Genomic DNA, 15,318 nt, shown 5'->3' with positions numbered 1-15,318 from the left:
GGTCCCATGGTTTCCTTTATTTGCAATAACTAGTATATGTCTGAGAGAAGCAGAAACAATCAGATAAGTTGATGTTAGGTGAAATGAACCTGAAGATAAGTATTCAAATGTTTTTGCTTTCATGCAATTGTTTCTAACACATTTATAAGATTATTTCTTTGTTGCTTTGTATGTCCCTCCCCCACTATATAACCCCTGATTTCACTGTATTTGATGTTGGTATAATTTGTGGAGGGGAAGGGAAAAAACAAATCGTTTAACTAGGGATACAGGTGTACCCATTGCAACAATGAGATGTACAAATCGTTATGTCGAAAAATGAACTTTATAACTTTGGGGGCGAGGTAGGGGAGTTGGGGGAACGGGGTTGGAGAGATGGGAAGGGATGGGAAGGGGAAACAAAGGAGGAGGCTACAGTGCTTGATAAGAAATGTACTCCTTATCTTTCCCATGTAATTGTAACCCCTCTGTATGGTATTTTCACAATAAAAAATTTCCAAAAAAGCTCTGTACAACATAGGAAACAATCAAAATAAAAATGGAGACTATGAAATAAATGAGAATATTTGTAAGATAAACAATTAAAATGGAAAGGAGCAAATAAAATTCAATGGTACAATCCCAAATGACTCAATTTAAAAATAAAGGAAACCCTACAAACAAACAACAGTTATTTATTGTACATCAAAAGGTGATTTATCATAAAGGGAACAAAAATCAAATTTTCAAGGTAATATCACCTCACACCAATTAGGATGACTATACAAAAATAACGTAAGTATTGGAAAGGATGTGGAGAAAAGGGAATCCTTACCCACTATTTTATTGTTGATATTTTACTTAGTTTTATTTGTACTAGCTTATATTAGTTGTACAGAGGAACCTCTCTCCTCCCTTGTTTATTCTGTATTGAAATCAGCCTCACTGCCTGTTACACTCTCTGCTACTCTCTCTCTTCCCCCCAAAAAACATTCCCCACAGGTTTTCTCATTACATTTTCATAGTTGCAAATCATCTGCTTTGACAGGATTCAACGTCCTTTATATTTCTCCCCTTTTGCAATACTGATACAAAGGTACAATGGTACAAAAGTTATGGAAAACAATAGCACAGCTCCTCAAAAAATTAAAACTAGTTTTACCGTACAATTGAGTAATACTACTTCTGTGCAAGTGAATGAACAGGACAAAAATCAGTCTCTCCATTCACTGCTTGCACAACCATACTGTTGGCAGCATTCACAGTGGCCAATATGTGGAAACAACTCAAGAATCTGTTGATGGATAAGCATGTAAATAGAGTTGTGTTTGTGTATATATGTGTGTAAGGAAGTATATTTTGGAATGGCATTCATCCATAAACTAGAAAAATCCTTGCATTAATAACAATATGCATGCACCTTGTAGGAATTAATTATTTTATATGAAATTGCCAAACACAGAAAGATTAGACTTTTACAATCTCACTTATAGGGAATCTAAAAAAGGAGAGTAGTGGTTTGCTGGTTGCCAGGAATCAGGGGAAATGGATAGATATTAAGAGAAGAATATAATCTTTCATTTAAAAGAATAAAGTATGACAATATAAGAGTCATCATGGTTCCTTAGTTGATAATATCCCACTGTATAACTGAAGTGTGCTAGGATAGTAGATATAATTTTCTCGACATACACAAATATTTACACAGTAAGTATGAGAAGTTATAGATATTAAAGATTGGTAAATAATTCAATTGTGCTACTCACTTTACAATGTATACCTGTGTCAAGTCATCACACCATATACTGGAAATATATGAAGTTTTACTTGCTAATTTCAATAGCACCATGAGGAAAAAAGAAAACTAATAAAAGTAGCACAAAATTTCCATTGTTAAGACCAATCTTTGTTGTGGTATTCAGCTGCATTCTGGTACCATTTACGTACTAGGAGAGTGAAGCCCTCATATTCAATCTCTTTGACATCTCTATAGATAACAAAAATAACATGTTTTTTATGATGTGTGCACTCATAGAACAGAAAGGGAACATTTAAATTATCCATATGGAAAAGAGTAGTTGGTATTATAATTGCTTTTAGTCCCTGATAGTGAAAAGAGAGGACACAAGTATGGTTTGAAAACAATAATTAGTTATTTTTAATGAAATTTTCAACATCAAATATTGCTATAGGCTTTCTCTTCAACTAACTGACAAAATTTGTTCATAATAACATCACACAATTTCTTTTATAGTTTATATTAATATCTGTATAGAGTATACGTATATATTCTATGCATATATATGTAAATATATCTATCTACAGATATGTATATTCTACTTCAAGCATATTAACATGTAACATAGACTCTTCTTATCCTTGGGATATATATGTAGATATACTATATATTTATATATATGCTTGCTAATTCAATAAACAGAAATTTTAAAATATTTGAAAATTATTATTTTATGGTCTCAAAATTTATAAATCTTTTTATTTTGTTATTTTCCAAACAATATAGTGTAATTATTTATATATCATCTACATTGTATTAAGAATTATAATTGGAAGTGGCGCTGTAGCTCAAATGGTAGAGCGCTCGCCTTGAGCTGAAGAGCTGAGGGACAGTGCCCAGGCCCAGAGTTCAAGCCCCACGACCAAAAAAAAAAAAAAGAATTATAATTAATCTAGAGATGACTTAAGATGTACAGAAGAATGTTCATAGGTAATGGGCAACCCCTATATCATTTTCTACAAGGGACAGATGATACATGGATTTTGATAGTGTAGGATTCCTGGAATCAATCTCATATAGATGCTGAGCATTAATTATATACACATATTCTTGTATTTATGGATATACATGCTGTATGCCTTATACTCACATATCTACCTATATATGTATGAGTCTTAGCTGTCTAAATGATCAACTACTTACTTATATTCACATTTCCTCTATGTAATCTGATAAATACAAGATCCATATGTATAGTTAATTTTACACACATACACATATAGTATCCAGATAAAAGAATTAATGCCACTATTTCCAAACTAATCAATGTTAGCTGTTAATTATACCACAGTTTCAAGTTTACATTCTCAAATGAACACTGTTTTGTTTGTCTGTTTTTGTTGTTGTTGTCACTTGTGGGGCTAGAACTCAGAGCCTGGGCACTGTCCTTGAGCTTTTCTGCTCAAGACTAGCAACATACCAGTTCCAGCCACAGACCACTTCTGACTTTCTTGTGGTTAATTGGAGGTAAGAGTCTCATGGACTTTCCTACCCAGGCTGGCTTTGAACTGTAATCCTCTAATCTCAGCTGCCTAAGGAAGTAGGATTATAGGCATCAGCCACTAGCACCCAGTTCTCATATGAACTCTTTTTTTCTTTTTATTTTATTGTAAAGATGCTGTACAGAGGGTTTACAGTTACATGAGTAAGTCAATGAAGTTTCATATGAACTCTTTACCAATCATGTCTGTACCTATTTTTCCAATCATGTTGTGAGATTCTAGCAGGCTATCTAGTACATAGCAAATGCTAAGTCAAAATTCATGGAAGTGTTTATTATTCATGAATTTACCCAATGTCCTACTTAACAACTCCTTTTGCATTTTGGAAGCCCCTAGAAAGCTTTAATTTATCCAGCTGATCGATATCTTTGCCTGAACCTCATCTTAGGCATCTAATTCAGTGTGTTTGGGAGATAGGCTGTAAAATGGTTCAAGTGATTCAAATATGCAGCTCTAGAGCTGCAGCTCTTATCTAGAGCTGCATAATCGATCACTTCCTGAGCTCAACTGTATTCTCCCCTGAAAGCAGGGACTCTTGTCAGCACCTTGACTGCTGAGCTAGAAAGTGAAATCTCAACCAAGGAACCCCAACTCCATGACCATAGCTTCCACTCAGCCTTCCAAGTTTAGATTAGGCTCTAGTTAAGAGAAAGAAGAGAGGTCGGTCTCCCTTTGTACGCATTCATGCTAGTCGAGGCCGGAGGCACCTAGATTCCCTGATGAGCTGGATCAGGACAATTATAATAAGTTGGAACAGACACACCTGTTCTCAGTCACTATCTACTGTCCACTAGGGAGGAAGCTAGCCGGTGATCAGACCCACAGCTTATCGGTGGCAGAAATTGCCAAGGAGCCATGAGGCAGTAATAATTTCCTGCTCCAATAGTTTGGGTGGGAATGAGACGAGTTCTGTCCCTGGAATCCCTACTGGAGACTGTTAAAATTTCCCAATTTGTGTGTCATTCTGAAATGAAAAAAGAAAAATAGGCCTCCATGCTCCATTTCACTTTTCTAATCTTCGGTGGGAAAGATCTTTGGGATATACCAGTCTGACCTCGTTATGCACATACGCTGCTAGGCAGACATTATTGAGGGTAGTTGACAGATTAAAAACACTGGATTTGGCAACAATTAAATGTTTTGTAGAAACTCACAGAGTATTTAAGTGTAATAGCCCAGCATTTGAACACTGGTTAATTAGTTTTTAAGTTACTCTTTGTACTCCACCCTACTTCAACCTGTCCTATTGTATCAACTTAATATCATGGTGAATTTAAGCTTAATCTCTAGATTTGAAGGAATCAGGTTTGAATCAAGCATTTCCCTTTCTTTCCTGCAAAAATTTTACACACTATTAAACCCTTAAAAACAGGGCAAGTAGCAATAACTTATGGGCAAGCAGTAATTGTTCTTACCTTACAACATCTGTGTTAGGACTAAGTTAAAATAATTGATAAAATTTGGGGCACAGAATATTTAGCAAAAGGAAATTGTAGTCCAAAAATATATTATTATTCTTACGCTTTGTTTAGGGCTTGTTGGCTTTTCTTTTCCTTTTAGAACAATATGTTCTCTTTAGTCCAGCAGATAAAGATCTAAAAACTTACTTAGTTACCAATATCCATGCATGCTCAAGTCCCTTGTGTAAAATGATATAAAGTTTGTATTTAATATATACACATTTACCCCTGTAGTTTAGAATATAACTAGATTACTTATGATACCTGTATTTTGGGTTATTTATATGATATAAATGACTAATATACCATAGTATGTAAAAAATATGGACAAGGAAAAGTCTGTATATGTTCAGTATGAAAGCATTTTTTCTAATTTTATGATGCTGTGAATGGCTATGTGATCTAAATCATATTCCAGAGTGCAAAGATAAGTCAGCATTGAAAAATCTACAAATGTAGTTTGCCCAATATATCAATGGATATGTACTGTAAAGAAGTTAATGAGACATTAAAAGATTAGCAGATTTTTTAAAATTGCAAGCAACTTATTTTCTCTAATTATATAAAAGCAGGTAATAAATAAATTATCAGTAATTCAACTATCAGATGCTTTGTTTTTACTTTTGTTTATTATCTTTAAGCAGTTGTACAAAGAGATTTCAGTTCAACATGTCAGTTTATGAGTACAATGCATCTAGAATTTTATGATTGCATTCTCCCACCAACCCGACTTTCTCTCTTCATTTGTCTACCCTGCTCTCTTTGATACCTACCCTTGTATGGTCCAAAAGGAGCTTACGGGATGAGATATAGCTCTGTGGTAGAGTACTTGTCTAGAATGTGTGAGGTCCTGGGGTCAAGCTCAGGATAGGAAAAAAACTATCTTTTGGTTGTAAAAACATTAGTTAGCATAACTTGAATATATGTCACATCACTGGAAGCATTTTAAAGTTAGATTTACACCTTTCTCCTTCCAGATGACCTTCTACACGTTACTGTTAGATACCATATCTATGAATGGAAGTGTTCACTCTCTCCCATGCACTCAGAATGGTCTGCTTTAGCATATGGCTTAGGATTTTAGTCACTTAACTTACCAACCCTCCAGTTGAGTTGAGCTGAGATTGGAGTACCAGTGAGATCTGAGGAGCTGGAGAAAGCCATTGGAGAGAGAAGAGATGCTAACGGGTCATCACAGTTGTCTGAAATGGAGAGAGAGAGAGAGAGAGAGAGAGAAGATTTTGTCAGTAAAAAATAAATCATGTCATTTACTGCCATCATTTATTAAGTTATCCACCTGCTCTGCCTAAGGCTGGGAAATTGGTTTCCAGGTGTCATTATATCTACCTTTCACAGCAACCCGCATGCAAAGGAGCAACTTCCTTTTTCAGGTAGAGAAAATGAGGGTCACAAGTAACAGGTAGGTTGTTCAATGTCAGACAATAGGAAAGTGAGGCCACCAGAATTCTCACCTAGGTTTGTCTCATCCATTCCTTAAAGTGAACTTTGAGTAGAACCGCACATTACTGCTATTGTGCTTAGTCTATCAGAAGAAGACAGAATACTAGGAAGGGGACATTGTTTAACTATTTTCCTATCCTTAGTCCCCATGGACCCCTGTGATGACAGTATCTTACTTCAGACTGGTTTCTCTCAATTGTGTGTAGTTCATTAGAAAACAAATTTCTCGACATACTCTAAGACACAATCGAGAGTAGTTCCAGATTTTATATAATTGGTGTGCGTGTGTGTGTGTGTGTGTGTGTGTGTGTTGAGACAATCATTTGCTATACAGTCTAGGATGGCTTCCTACTTATAATCACTTTACTTCTAATCCCCATGTGCCAGCATTATAGAACTCTACCACAGGTCCTAGCTTGAACGATCATGAATTTGAGGTTTACTTCTCTAACTGAACCTCCAGTCTTTTCCTAAATGTGGTAAGTGTACTTTCCAAGACTTCTTTGATAATGTCTGAATATGAAATAGAGACATGGTCATGGCACTATAGTTCTGTTCATTCAAACTGAAGCTAATGTACCTTAACCATTTCACACAGAGAGCCATATCCTTCACTCTTAGTATATTATGCCTTTGAGTTTCTGTGCCCTCTTAAAGTCATGTCTTGATATAATTGCTATTGCAACAATTCTAAGAGACGGAACCTTTAAGGCATGATTAAACTATGAAGATTAAACTGTCCCAGCTTATAGGAATGATTAGTGCCTTAATGAAAGTATGTTCAGGAGGATGGTAAAGTCTCTCACCTTCCCACTTTCTGTCATTTGATGATACAGCATTGCTAGATGCTGCTAACTTTACATCATCTTCTGAGTCTCCAAGTATGTGAGCCAGGAAATGCCTATTCATCAGAAATTGCCCAGCCTTTGGTATTCTATGACAGACTAGGACAACTGTTTTACTAAATATTATCTAAAACTTCATTTGTTTGTGTATTCTTCTGTATGTCACATTTTGTGAGCTTCTAGCAAAGAACTTTGTGTATACTAGGTCTTAATAAAGGTATGATGAACAAATGAATGGTAAGTGATCAAAATAAAATAGAAAGAATCCATCTATCAACCAAAGAGTTAACCTCACAATATCAACATTCTTTTTCTGATCCTTTGGGACACTGACAACTGACTTCAAGAAAGACAAAAATAACTCATTCGAAAGAACCTTAAAACCTGACATTCAGTTGGAAGGTAAACTTCATGAACAAAAGTCTCTTAGGAAGAAAGTATTTGACATCTTTTTAGAGAATATTTGCATAAGATCACGCTTATTTACCCAGAAAATTCATACAGAGCTTATTTCAGCTAATTGCAGAAAAAATAATTAAGGACAGAGGGAGTAAATTCTTGTTTATTAAATGTATTTTAAAAAATCAACTGGCAAAATGTATTTTGAGAATCTCCCAACCACAAATGTTTGAAAAATATTTTGAGGGATTTGATAAACATGAAACTGAGCCAGATCCTGACTGAAAAACATAAAAGAGGAAGAGCATAAAAATTACATTGGTGGCTGGGCCAGTTCAGGAAGAGAAACCACAGAATGGCTGCCATGTTCCTGAGGAAAGGAACATGACTCCCAGCACCTGTTTAGAACACATTCATCACTCCACTTACACACTCACAAAGAATTTGAACACAATACAGAACATATATATGCTCTGACCTTTTTGGCAACAAGACTCATTAGATATATGTAGGAAAATTAGCCCTATAGGGATATTCAAACACACACAGACACACCCAAACACATACAGAGGTACAGATAGATACACAGACCCACCACAGAGACAGAGAAACACATAGAGACACATACATACGTATATAGAGAGACACATACTCACAGAATCATCAAACATCAGTATGGTATTGAAATAATCAGCTGCATTATGCCTTCACCCATCTATACTTGTGTTTATAATCATACTCCCATTTCAAAAATGTCTTTCCATCACTTCACAATAATGTACACTCCTATGGATACCCAAATTTACAGGACAAGCAAACTGTACATCTTTTTAAGCCAAAGAACTACATCTTCCGTAATTTTTATGCACTTCCTAAATGTTTCATATGTATAAAACTGTGCCATTATTTTATATGTTCTAACAGTCTTCTATGAGTCACTGATGCTTTATTTTAGTATTAGGTCTTATCCTTATTTTTCCTCTAAGCCTTATTACACAGTTAGCCAGTTGTTTTGACAAATAAATATGTTATAGCAGGACAACTCTATTGAAAGTTCAAGTCAATGTAAGTCACACATCATCCAGAAACAACTCTGAAATTCAATTTTTTTATCTTATTATAGTAGTGTTTGAGTATAACATGTAAATTACTAAAATGATTGTTGGATAGTAGAAAAGAAGTGACTTAGCTATTTAAAATTAATTTAGCCAGCTATTTATAACTGAACAGAAAAGCATTAGGGATAGATCTGAGTGCAATAGAATCTCACACTTCAAGTAGCTCACAAACCATTGTCAACAAATTAACTACTAGAAAAGGTTAGAAAATTTTCACTAAGGTAAGACTCTGCTAGTGAAATTGGCACCTTGCTCTCTAGGGTTTAGGCAAGTGATTTTTAAACTTTCCTCCAGCCCTCTGCCATTCCCTTCTCATTTGGGTCTTCATACTTTTCAAGGTGATTCAACCTATCTTGTCTATTGTCATTCCTGCTGAAAATGATTCCATGGCTGGATACATTTTGTACACAAAATAAAGGCTTTAGGGAAAACTGCATTTATACAGAAGTCAGGTCAACAGCTACCATGGTTCCTACTTTACATTTCCTGTTTTAAAGGTATCTGATTTTACACTTTGACTTCCAGGATCAAAGCTTCCACTTTTAAAACAAGCAAATCCATTAAAAAATAATCAATACTTGTGAAAAGACCTATAGAAGATCTTTTAGGATGCCTGTTCTCATAGGTCCTGGCCATTTCAACAATAGCTTTTGGAGGACTTACCTGAACTTTTTATCCCTACAAAGGGGGTAGCTTGATGAATAGAAGGACACAGGGTAGGCAAATATAGTCATAATGTCCAATTATGTACATGAAAATGGAACTAGGTAATTTGAAGGAAGTGGGGTTGGGAGAGGAGGGAGACTTGGTTGGGACATTCATCAAGATGCACCACATTCATAAATTAACATTAAATTGAAATATCTTTGTATAATTATTAAAAATAAAAAAATCAAATTGAAAATATAAAAATAAGAAAAAATGGGAAAATTGGAAATCAGATTATACAAAAGATAATCTTCCTCTCCATCTACAGCAGAATGGTAGATTCCTTTGCCATCTCTAGCCAAGTGAACAACCTTGATCATCTCAATTCAGTCTCAAGCAGAGTAGATGAGCTTCTTTTCAAATTACTCCTGGTCATTGGCAGTTCAAGCTTTGCCACAAAAATACAAAAATGATCTGCTTTGAGCATGTTTTCTCATCTTAATACAGAAATGATCCAGTCTTTATGAGAAAGTATTTAACTTTCATTTTTCTTGGTTAATAATGGGATAGCCTGACATACTCAAAAAGATGCTAAGCGTGGAGAGTTTGACCCTGTTCCCTCATAGATCTATTTCTTCTCTTGAACCAGTGTCTAGATATCATACATTCAAATGAACTCAGCTTTATTATATTCAAAATAAGAATCATGTTTATCATAACCAGCCATGGAATCATTTCCCAGAGGGAAAGAGAATAGACTAGGGATAGTAACTCTCCTTATAAAGTGTGAAGTCCCAAATGAGAAGAAGATGCAGTACGTGAGCTGATGGTGATATCTGCTAAAACCGAGACTAACTATTTTAATAATTAACCCAGGAAGTAACATCACAGATGGGCCCTTTTAAACTAAACATTCACAGTGGGTCAGGTGAGCAGAGAAAGACAAAGCAGAGTGGAATGAAATAGATGAAGACAAGCACGTGAGGATGAAATCTCAGGGCTGAGATCTGTTTATGGTTGGGTGGCCTCATGGTGGCTGTCTCCACATCACACCTAAAACAAGGCTGGGAAGGAAGGAAAGGGAAGACCATATGCTTTGCTGCAATCACAGACTTCCTGTATGTGAGCATACCACGTTGTGGTTAGCCAGTAGGCTAACCACAAAAGGCATTTCAGCCTTTTGACAGAGTCTATACTAGGCAAAAGCTACAACCAGCTCCCTTCAGAGGGAGTGTGTGTGTGTGTGTGTACGCACATGTGGATGTGTGTTTGCACTGTGTATGTGGATCTTTGAAAGAACTGAAATAGTGAAGAAACCTAATGCAGCAAAACAAGGGGTTTTGTTGTTCACTTGATTTTTTTTTTCTTTTTCCTTTAATTTTGAGAGAAGATCTTACTAAACATCCCAGTCTAACTCCAAGTCACTATCTTCTTGTCTCAGCCCCTGAAGTGCTAGGACTGTAGGTACAAAAGAAAGTGTTTTAAGTTTAAGGAAAAACCTGGTTAGAAACGAAACAAGTTTTTCTCTTACCCACTTCTAGTGAAACAACTTGAAATAAGCCACATGATTATTTCAAGTCATGCTTTCCAAAATTAAACCAACACTCACTGATGTGCTGGCACAATAGAATGTTTTCAAAACAAGCTCTTAACATTTAATTCTCCCCAAACCCAGAAGAAATTAAAAGGCTATTAATAAAATGAACATGCTTAATTCAAATATAATTTATAATTCTTCATTATTCTTCACCAAATAACCATAGTTTCATCTTCACTATTTTCTTTTGTAACAAAGACCACATTTTGCAGTGTTCATTCCTTATGTAGATAAAATAATGACATTTCTGGGCACAACCAAACACCTCAGGTCATTTAGTTTAGTAGATCTTTATACAATTCCAATCCTATATGTAAATAAGAAGCTTATATTCATGAAGACTAAAAGAATTTCAAAACCTCAGCAACACCTGAAATTGTTGGGTCTAACCTTTCACTTTACAAATGAGGATAACAGAACTTGGGCAGATGACAGGAATGTTCAGGGCCATCCATCTAATCAGCAGTATGGCTTGGACACAAACTTGGTTGATATATTATCTGTGGTGACCTCTGGGCCATTCAGCTACCACCTCTGCAAGAGGCAGGTAAGCATCCCTGACATTATCCTACATACAACTTTGTTTTCAGGCACCATTTAATTTAAGGTGTAGTTGCATTTCTTGAGCAGCAGAAAGCATTGACAGAATATAGATAACTTTCAAAAACTATTTGAATCTGGTTGTGTGCTGTTGGCTCACACCTGTAATCATAGCTACTCAAGAGGCTGAGATCTGAGGATTGTGGTTAGAAGCCAGCCTGGGCAGAAAAGTCCATGAGACTCTTATTTCCAATTAACCATTAAAAATCTAGAAGTGGTGCTGGGGCTCAAACTGTAGAACCTCAATCATAAAAGCTTAGGGCCAAGACCCAGGCCCTGAGTTCAAGTCTCAGGATTGGCACACACACACACACACACACACACACACACACACAGACACAGACACAGACATACACACACACACAGAATCATTTTTCCTTTTTATCTTTCCCTTCAACATGTTCTCCTAATGCATTAATTTCCAAGGACAAATAAATATGAAGCAAGAACAAAAGATATTGTTAAGGAGTAAATGAAGAAACTAATGGGTTTCTTTATGAACATTTGTTTGACTTCCCAAGCACTTAGATATTTTCAATCTGTAGAAATGATGATAATTTGCTTTCTAATGCATGTGTTCAGTTAAATGTTAAAGGTCTTCTTTTACATTAATTTCATAGTAAAGGTACAAAAAATTCTCAGTAAATTGGTATTTACACAGCTTCAAAGAAATTAACATTGACTCCTTAAGATGATTTGACTTTAAGTAACATTTTTGTTAGCAACATATATTTTTATTCATTATTATTAAAATACCAGTAGAGTTACAAATGGTCCTGGTGTGAAATTGTATGCATCATCTTGATCATCATTGTAAATTGTCTTCATTTGGGGATTTGGAGCTTAAAAGGTTCACTTGTATTTATAGGTGAGATAAAGTTCCTCTTAGAATTCCTGCTTAATGGCCTATTTTGTTTAAAAGACATAAAGCACACATTTTGTAGAGTGTCTACAACAGTCCTTAGAAGAGATAACTCACACTTTTAGCTTCATTTATTTTTTTCCCTTGTTACCAACAATTCTACTCAGCAAATAGCCAAAATAAATACTACCATATTCCTCTTGAGTCTGACCCTTTCCCCCTTCTCTAATATGAAATTTCAAGATAAATTATTTCTTAATGAGCAGACCATAAAATAGCCTTTAAACTGAACTATGAAGAATACCCCCACCTTCTCTATCCTTACACCCATTGCTAAATTGTTACAATGTGTGCATTCTGACGATCTGCTAGTTATAATTAGGATCTTCATTATGGGAAAACAAGATAAAGTCAAAGTCAACCATAAACTCTGAATACAAAATGTCAAACTGATGCTAATTGAAATGAACTCCAAGATATGAATCAAGAGTTTTTTGGGTTTTTTTTTTCTTTGCTGGTGTTGTTAATGTACTGTACTGTGTGAAACTTTATTTTTTCTTTTGTTCTTTTTCCCCTTTTGTCTATCACCTGTCATCACTGTTTTTGATTCTGGTAACCTATGTCTTATATATACCTTTATCTGATTTGGGGAAGGGATGGGGAATAGCAAGATGCTGAAACAAAGGATGAAGGGTGAACCAATGCAACAGCCATACTCAAAAGACACTATGTTGAAGATGAATTTTACAACATGGCAGGAGGGGAGGAATGAGGTGGAGGTATAGTGGGAGAAAAATGAGGGGCGTAATAATGTTTGACAATAAATGTACCTTTTATATTATGCAACTGTAACCTCTTTGTTTATACCTTAACAACTCTGTATCTTGTATATATTTTTCTAATTTGGGGAGGGGAAGGGAAATAACAAAATGATGAAACAAGGTTACAACTTGACTCATTGTAACAATGAGATCTATAAGACACTATGTTAAAAACAAACTTTACAACTTGGTGTGGGGGGGAATAGGGGGAGTTGGGGAGGTGGTAGGGGAAAAACAAAGGAGGAAGTAACAATGCTGATAGGAAAGTACTCCTTACCTTATTCATGTAATTGTAACCCCTCTGTACACTATTTTTACAATAAAAAAACACAAAAAAATAAAATTTAACAAAGACAAACTTGGGGCTTTCTTCTTTATTCAGAGAAAAGGATGGGGTTGAAGGCGCAGTGGAAATTGTGTTGTTATCACGGATGAGATTCTCATTCAGTCCTTTGCACCCTAGCCATAACAAAATAAAAACAAAAATGAATAAAAAAGCTTCTATGTTTGCTTTATGTTATAGACATGAAAAGACAATCAACCTGAGATCCAGGGGTTCTGGGCCCTCCCTCTTCTACCTGTACCTTGAATTACTATCATTTCATATTTTTTGTATTTCAGGGTTCTCAACTGTGTAATAACAGTGTTCCTGTTCATCTATTCTATTGGCACACTTTCATTGAGCAAGACCTAGGAGTCAGAGTTTCTGCCTATCTAGAGAGACAGTGGAAATGATTCTAGAAAGTCACTGAAATAAGAAGATGACACAGTTCCCCTCACTACAATGAGGTAGTAAGTGGTGATGGATAACACTAGAGCCAGATACAGGAACACTCAATACTGTGAAAAAATTGACAACAGGGTTCCAGAAGACTCTTCCGGCTTTCAAAGAAATTCCATTTCAGATGTTAGAAAAGCTGATGTACAGTTTGTAACCTTCCCTTCCTAAATGGTTCCACAAGGGTTACATCACAAATAAACCCAAGAAAGATAACAATAAAGCCATAGACACCCTATCTCCTATTCTTGGAATGTTAATACAACCTTCCATGGACATTTCTCAATTAGCTCAAATTCAGCAGTTCTGCAATACCCTTCTTAGTGTTGCTCTCTTCTCATAGGGCCTCTGATTTTTGTTTTGTTTTGATTCCTGGGTCAGGATCAGTAATATTTTGTTCCATCAGACTGCTTTGTTTTATTGTTTCACAGTTCCATTCTTGACTCTAGTTCCTCCATGATGTAACAATTCTTATATGTCAGAGAGAATATATGTTAATGACATGAGAACAGAGAAGAGGTCATGGTGAACTTGTATGTTTGTTCATTTTCACATTTTATATCTGAGACCACAGATATATTCGACAAATCTGCTAAACTGATGATGAATGACATAAGCCACATCTTATTTGTTTCTTTTTCTTTTTAAATATATTTCAGCTATATGTTCACTATCATTTATTTTTTCTCACAACTTGATTCTTGCTTGGGAGTCTCAAATCTATCAGGTTATTATCTTTACTATATTCATGTTATTTTTTTTACCACAATGCTCTGCTCTCATTCAACCATTCTAAAAACAAAAACAAAAAATAAAACCTGCTTTCCTTCCACAGGTTTCCTTCTAAATGGCCAGGAATGTCAATTTTAACATGGGCCTTAAGAGGTATCCTCAAGAAACAAAGAGCAGTGGGAGCTCCTGTTAATCATAGCTCAGGGTGTCCGTGATAGCACTAAGAGTTTAGTCAGCCAGATGAAGAAAATCTTGAATAGGCAGGTATCAAGATACACAGGCTGCTTCTACTTTTAGCAGAAGGCTTGAGGTTCATGCTCAAAAGTGTCCCACTGGATGAGATCTAAATTCAAACAAGACAAAGCTATGAAACATGTAGGACTATGAGTGGTCCTTCATAAATTAACTGGATTAGATAGACAACATTTATCAAAGAGGTAGAAATGGAGAGATTCCTGGAGAAAAAAATAGAAATTTCTAGAATTATAAAGAGCTGAAAGTAATAGGTAGTACCCTTTAGAATGCTTTAGAGGGCTGGGACGGTGGCTCAGTGGTAGAGCACTTGCCTTGCATGCCTGAGGCCCTGGGTTCAATTCCTCAGCACCACATAAGCAGAAGTGGTGCTGTGGCTCCAGTGATAGAGCACTAGCCTTGAGCTGAAGAGCTGAGGGACAGCGCCCAGACCCAGAGTTCAGGTCCCACAACCGGACCAAAAAAA

The 15,318-nt window shown here is 35.7% G+C and overlaps 1 protein-coding gene across 2 annotated transcripts in view; it reads right to left on the bottom strand.

Moving 5' to 3' along the window:
- Positions 1 to 15,318, bottom strand: part of Cntnap5 (contactin associated protein-like 5) — a 921,488-nt gene that overhangs the window by 695,282 nt on the left and 210,888 nt on the right. For both annotated transcript variants that reach the window (XM_013020681.1, XM_013020682.1), the window contains exon 2: positions 5,837 to 5,941. In XM_013020681.1, the coding sequence (XP_012876135.1) occupies positions 5,837 to 5,941 (105 nt within the window). The remainder of the gene's footprint in view (positions 1 to 5,836; positions 5,942 to 15,318) is intronic.

Source organism: Dipodomys ordii, unplaced genomic scaffold (genome assembly GCF_000151885.1).
Source record: "Dipodomys ordii isolate 6190 unplaced genomic scaffold, Dord_2.0 Scaffold52, whole genome shotgun sequence".
NCBI classification, from domain to species: Eukaryota; Metazoa; Chordata; class Mammalia; order Rodentia; family Heteromyidae; genus Dipodomys; species Dipodomys ordii.
This window is presented reverse-complemented; position numbering and strand designations above follow the sequence as displayed.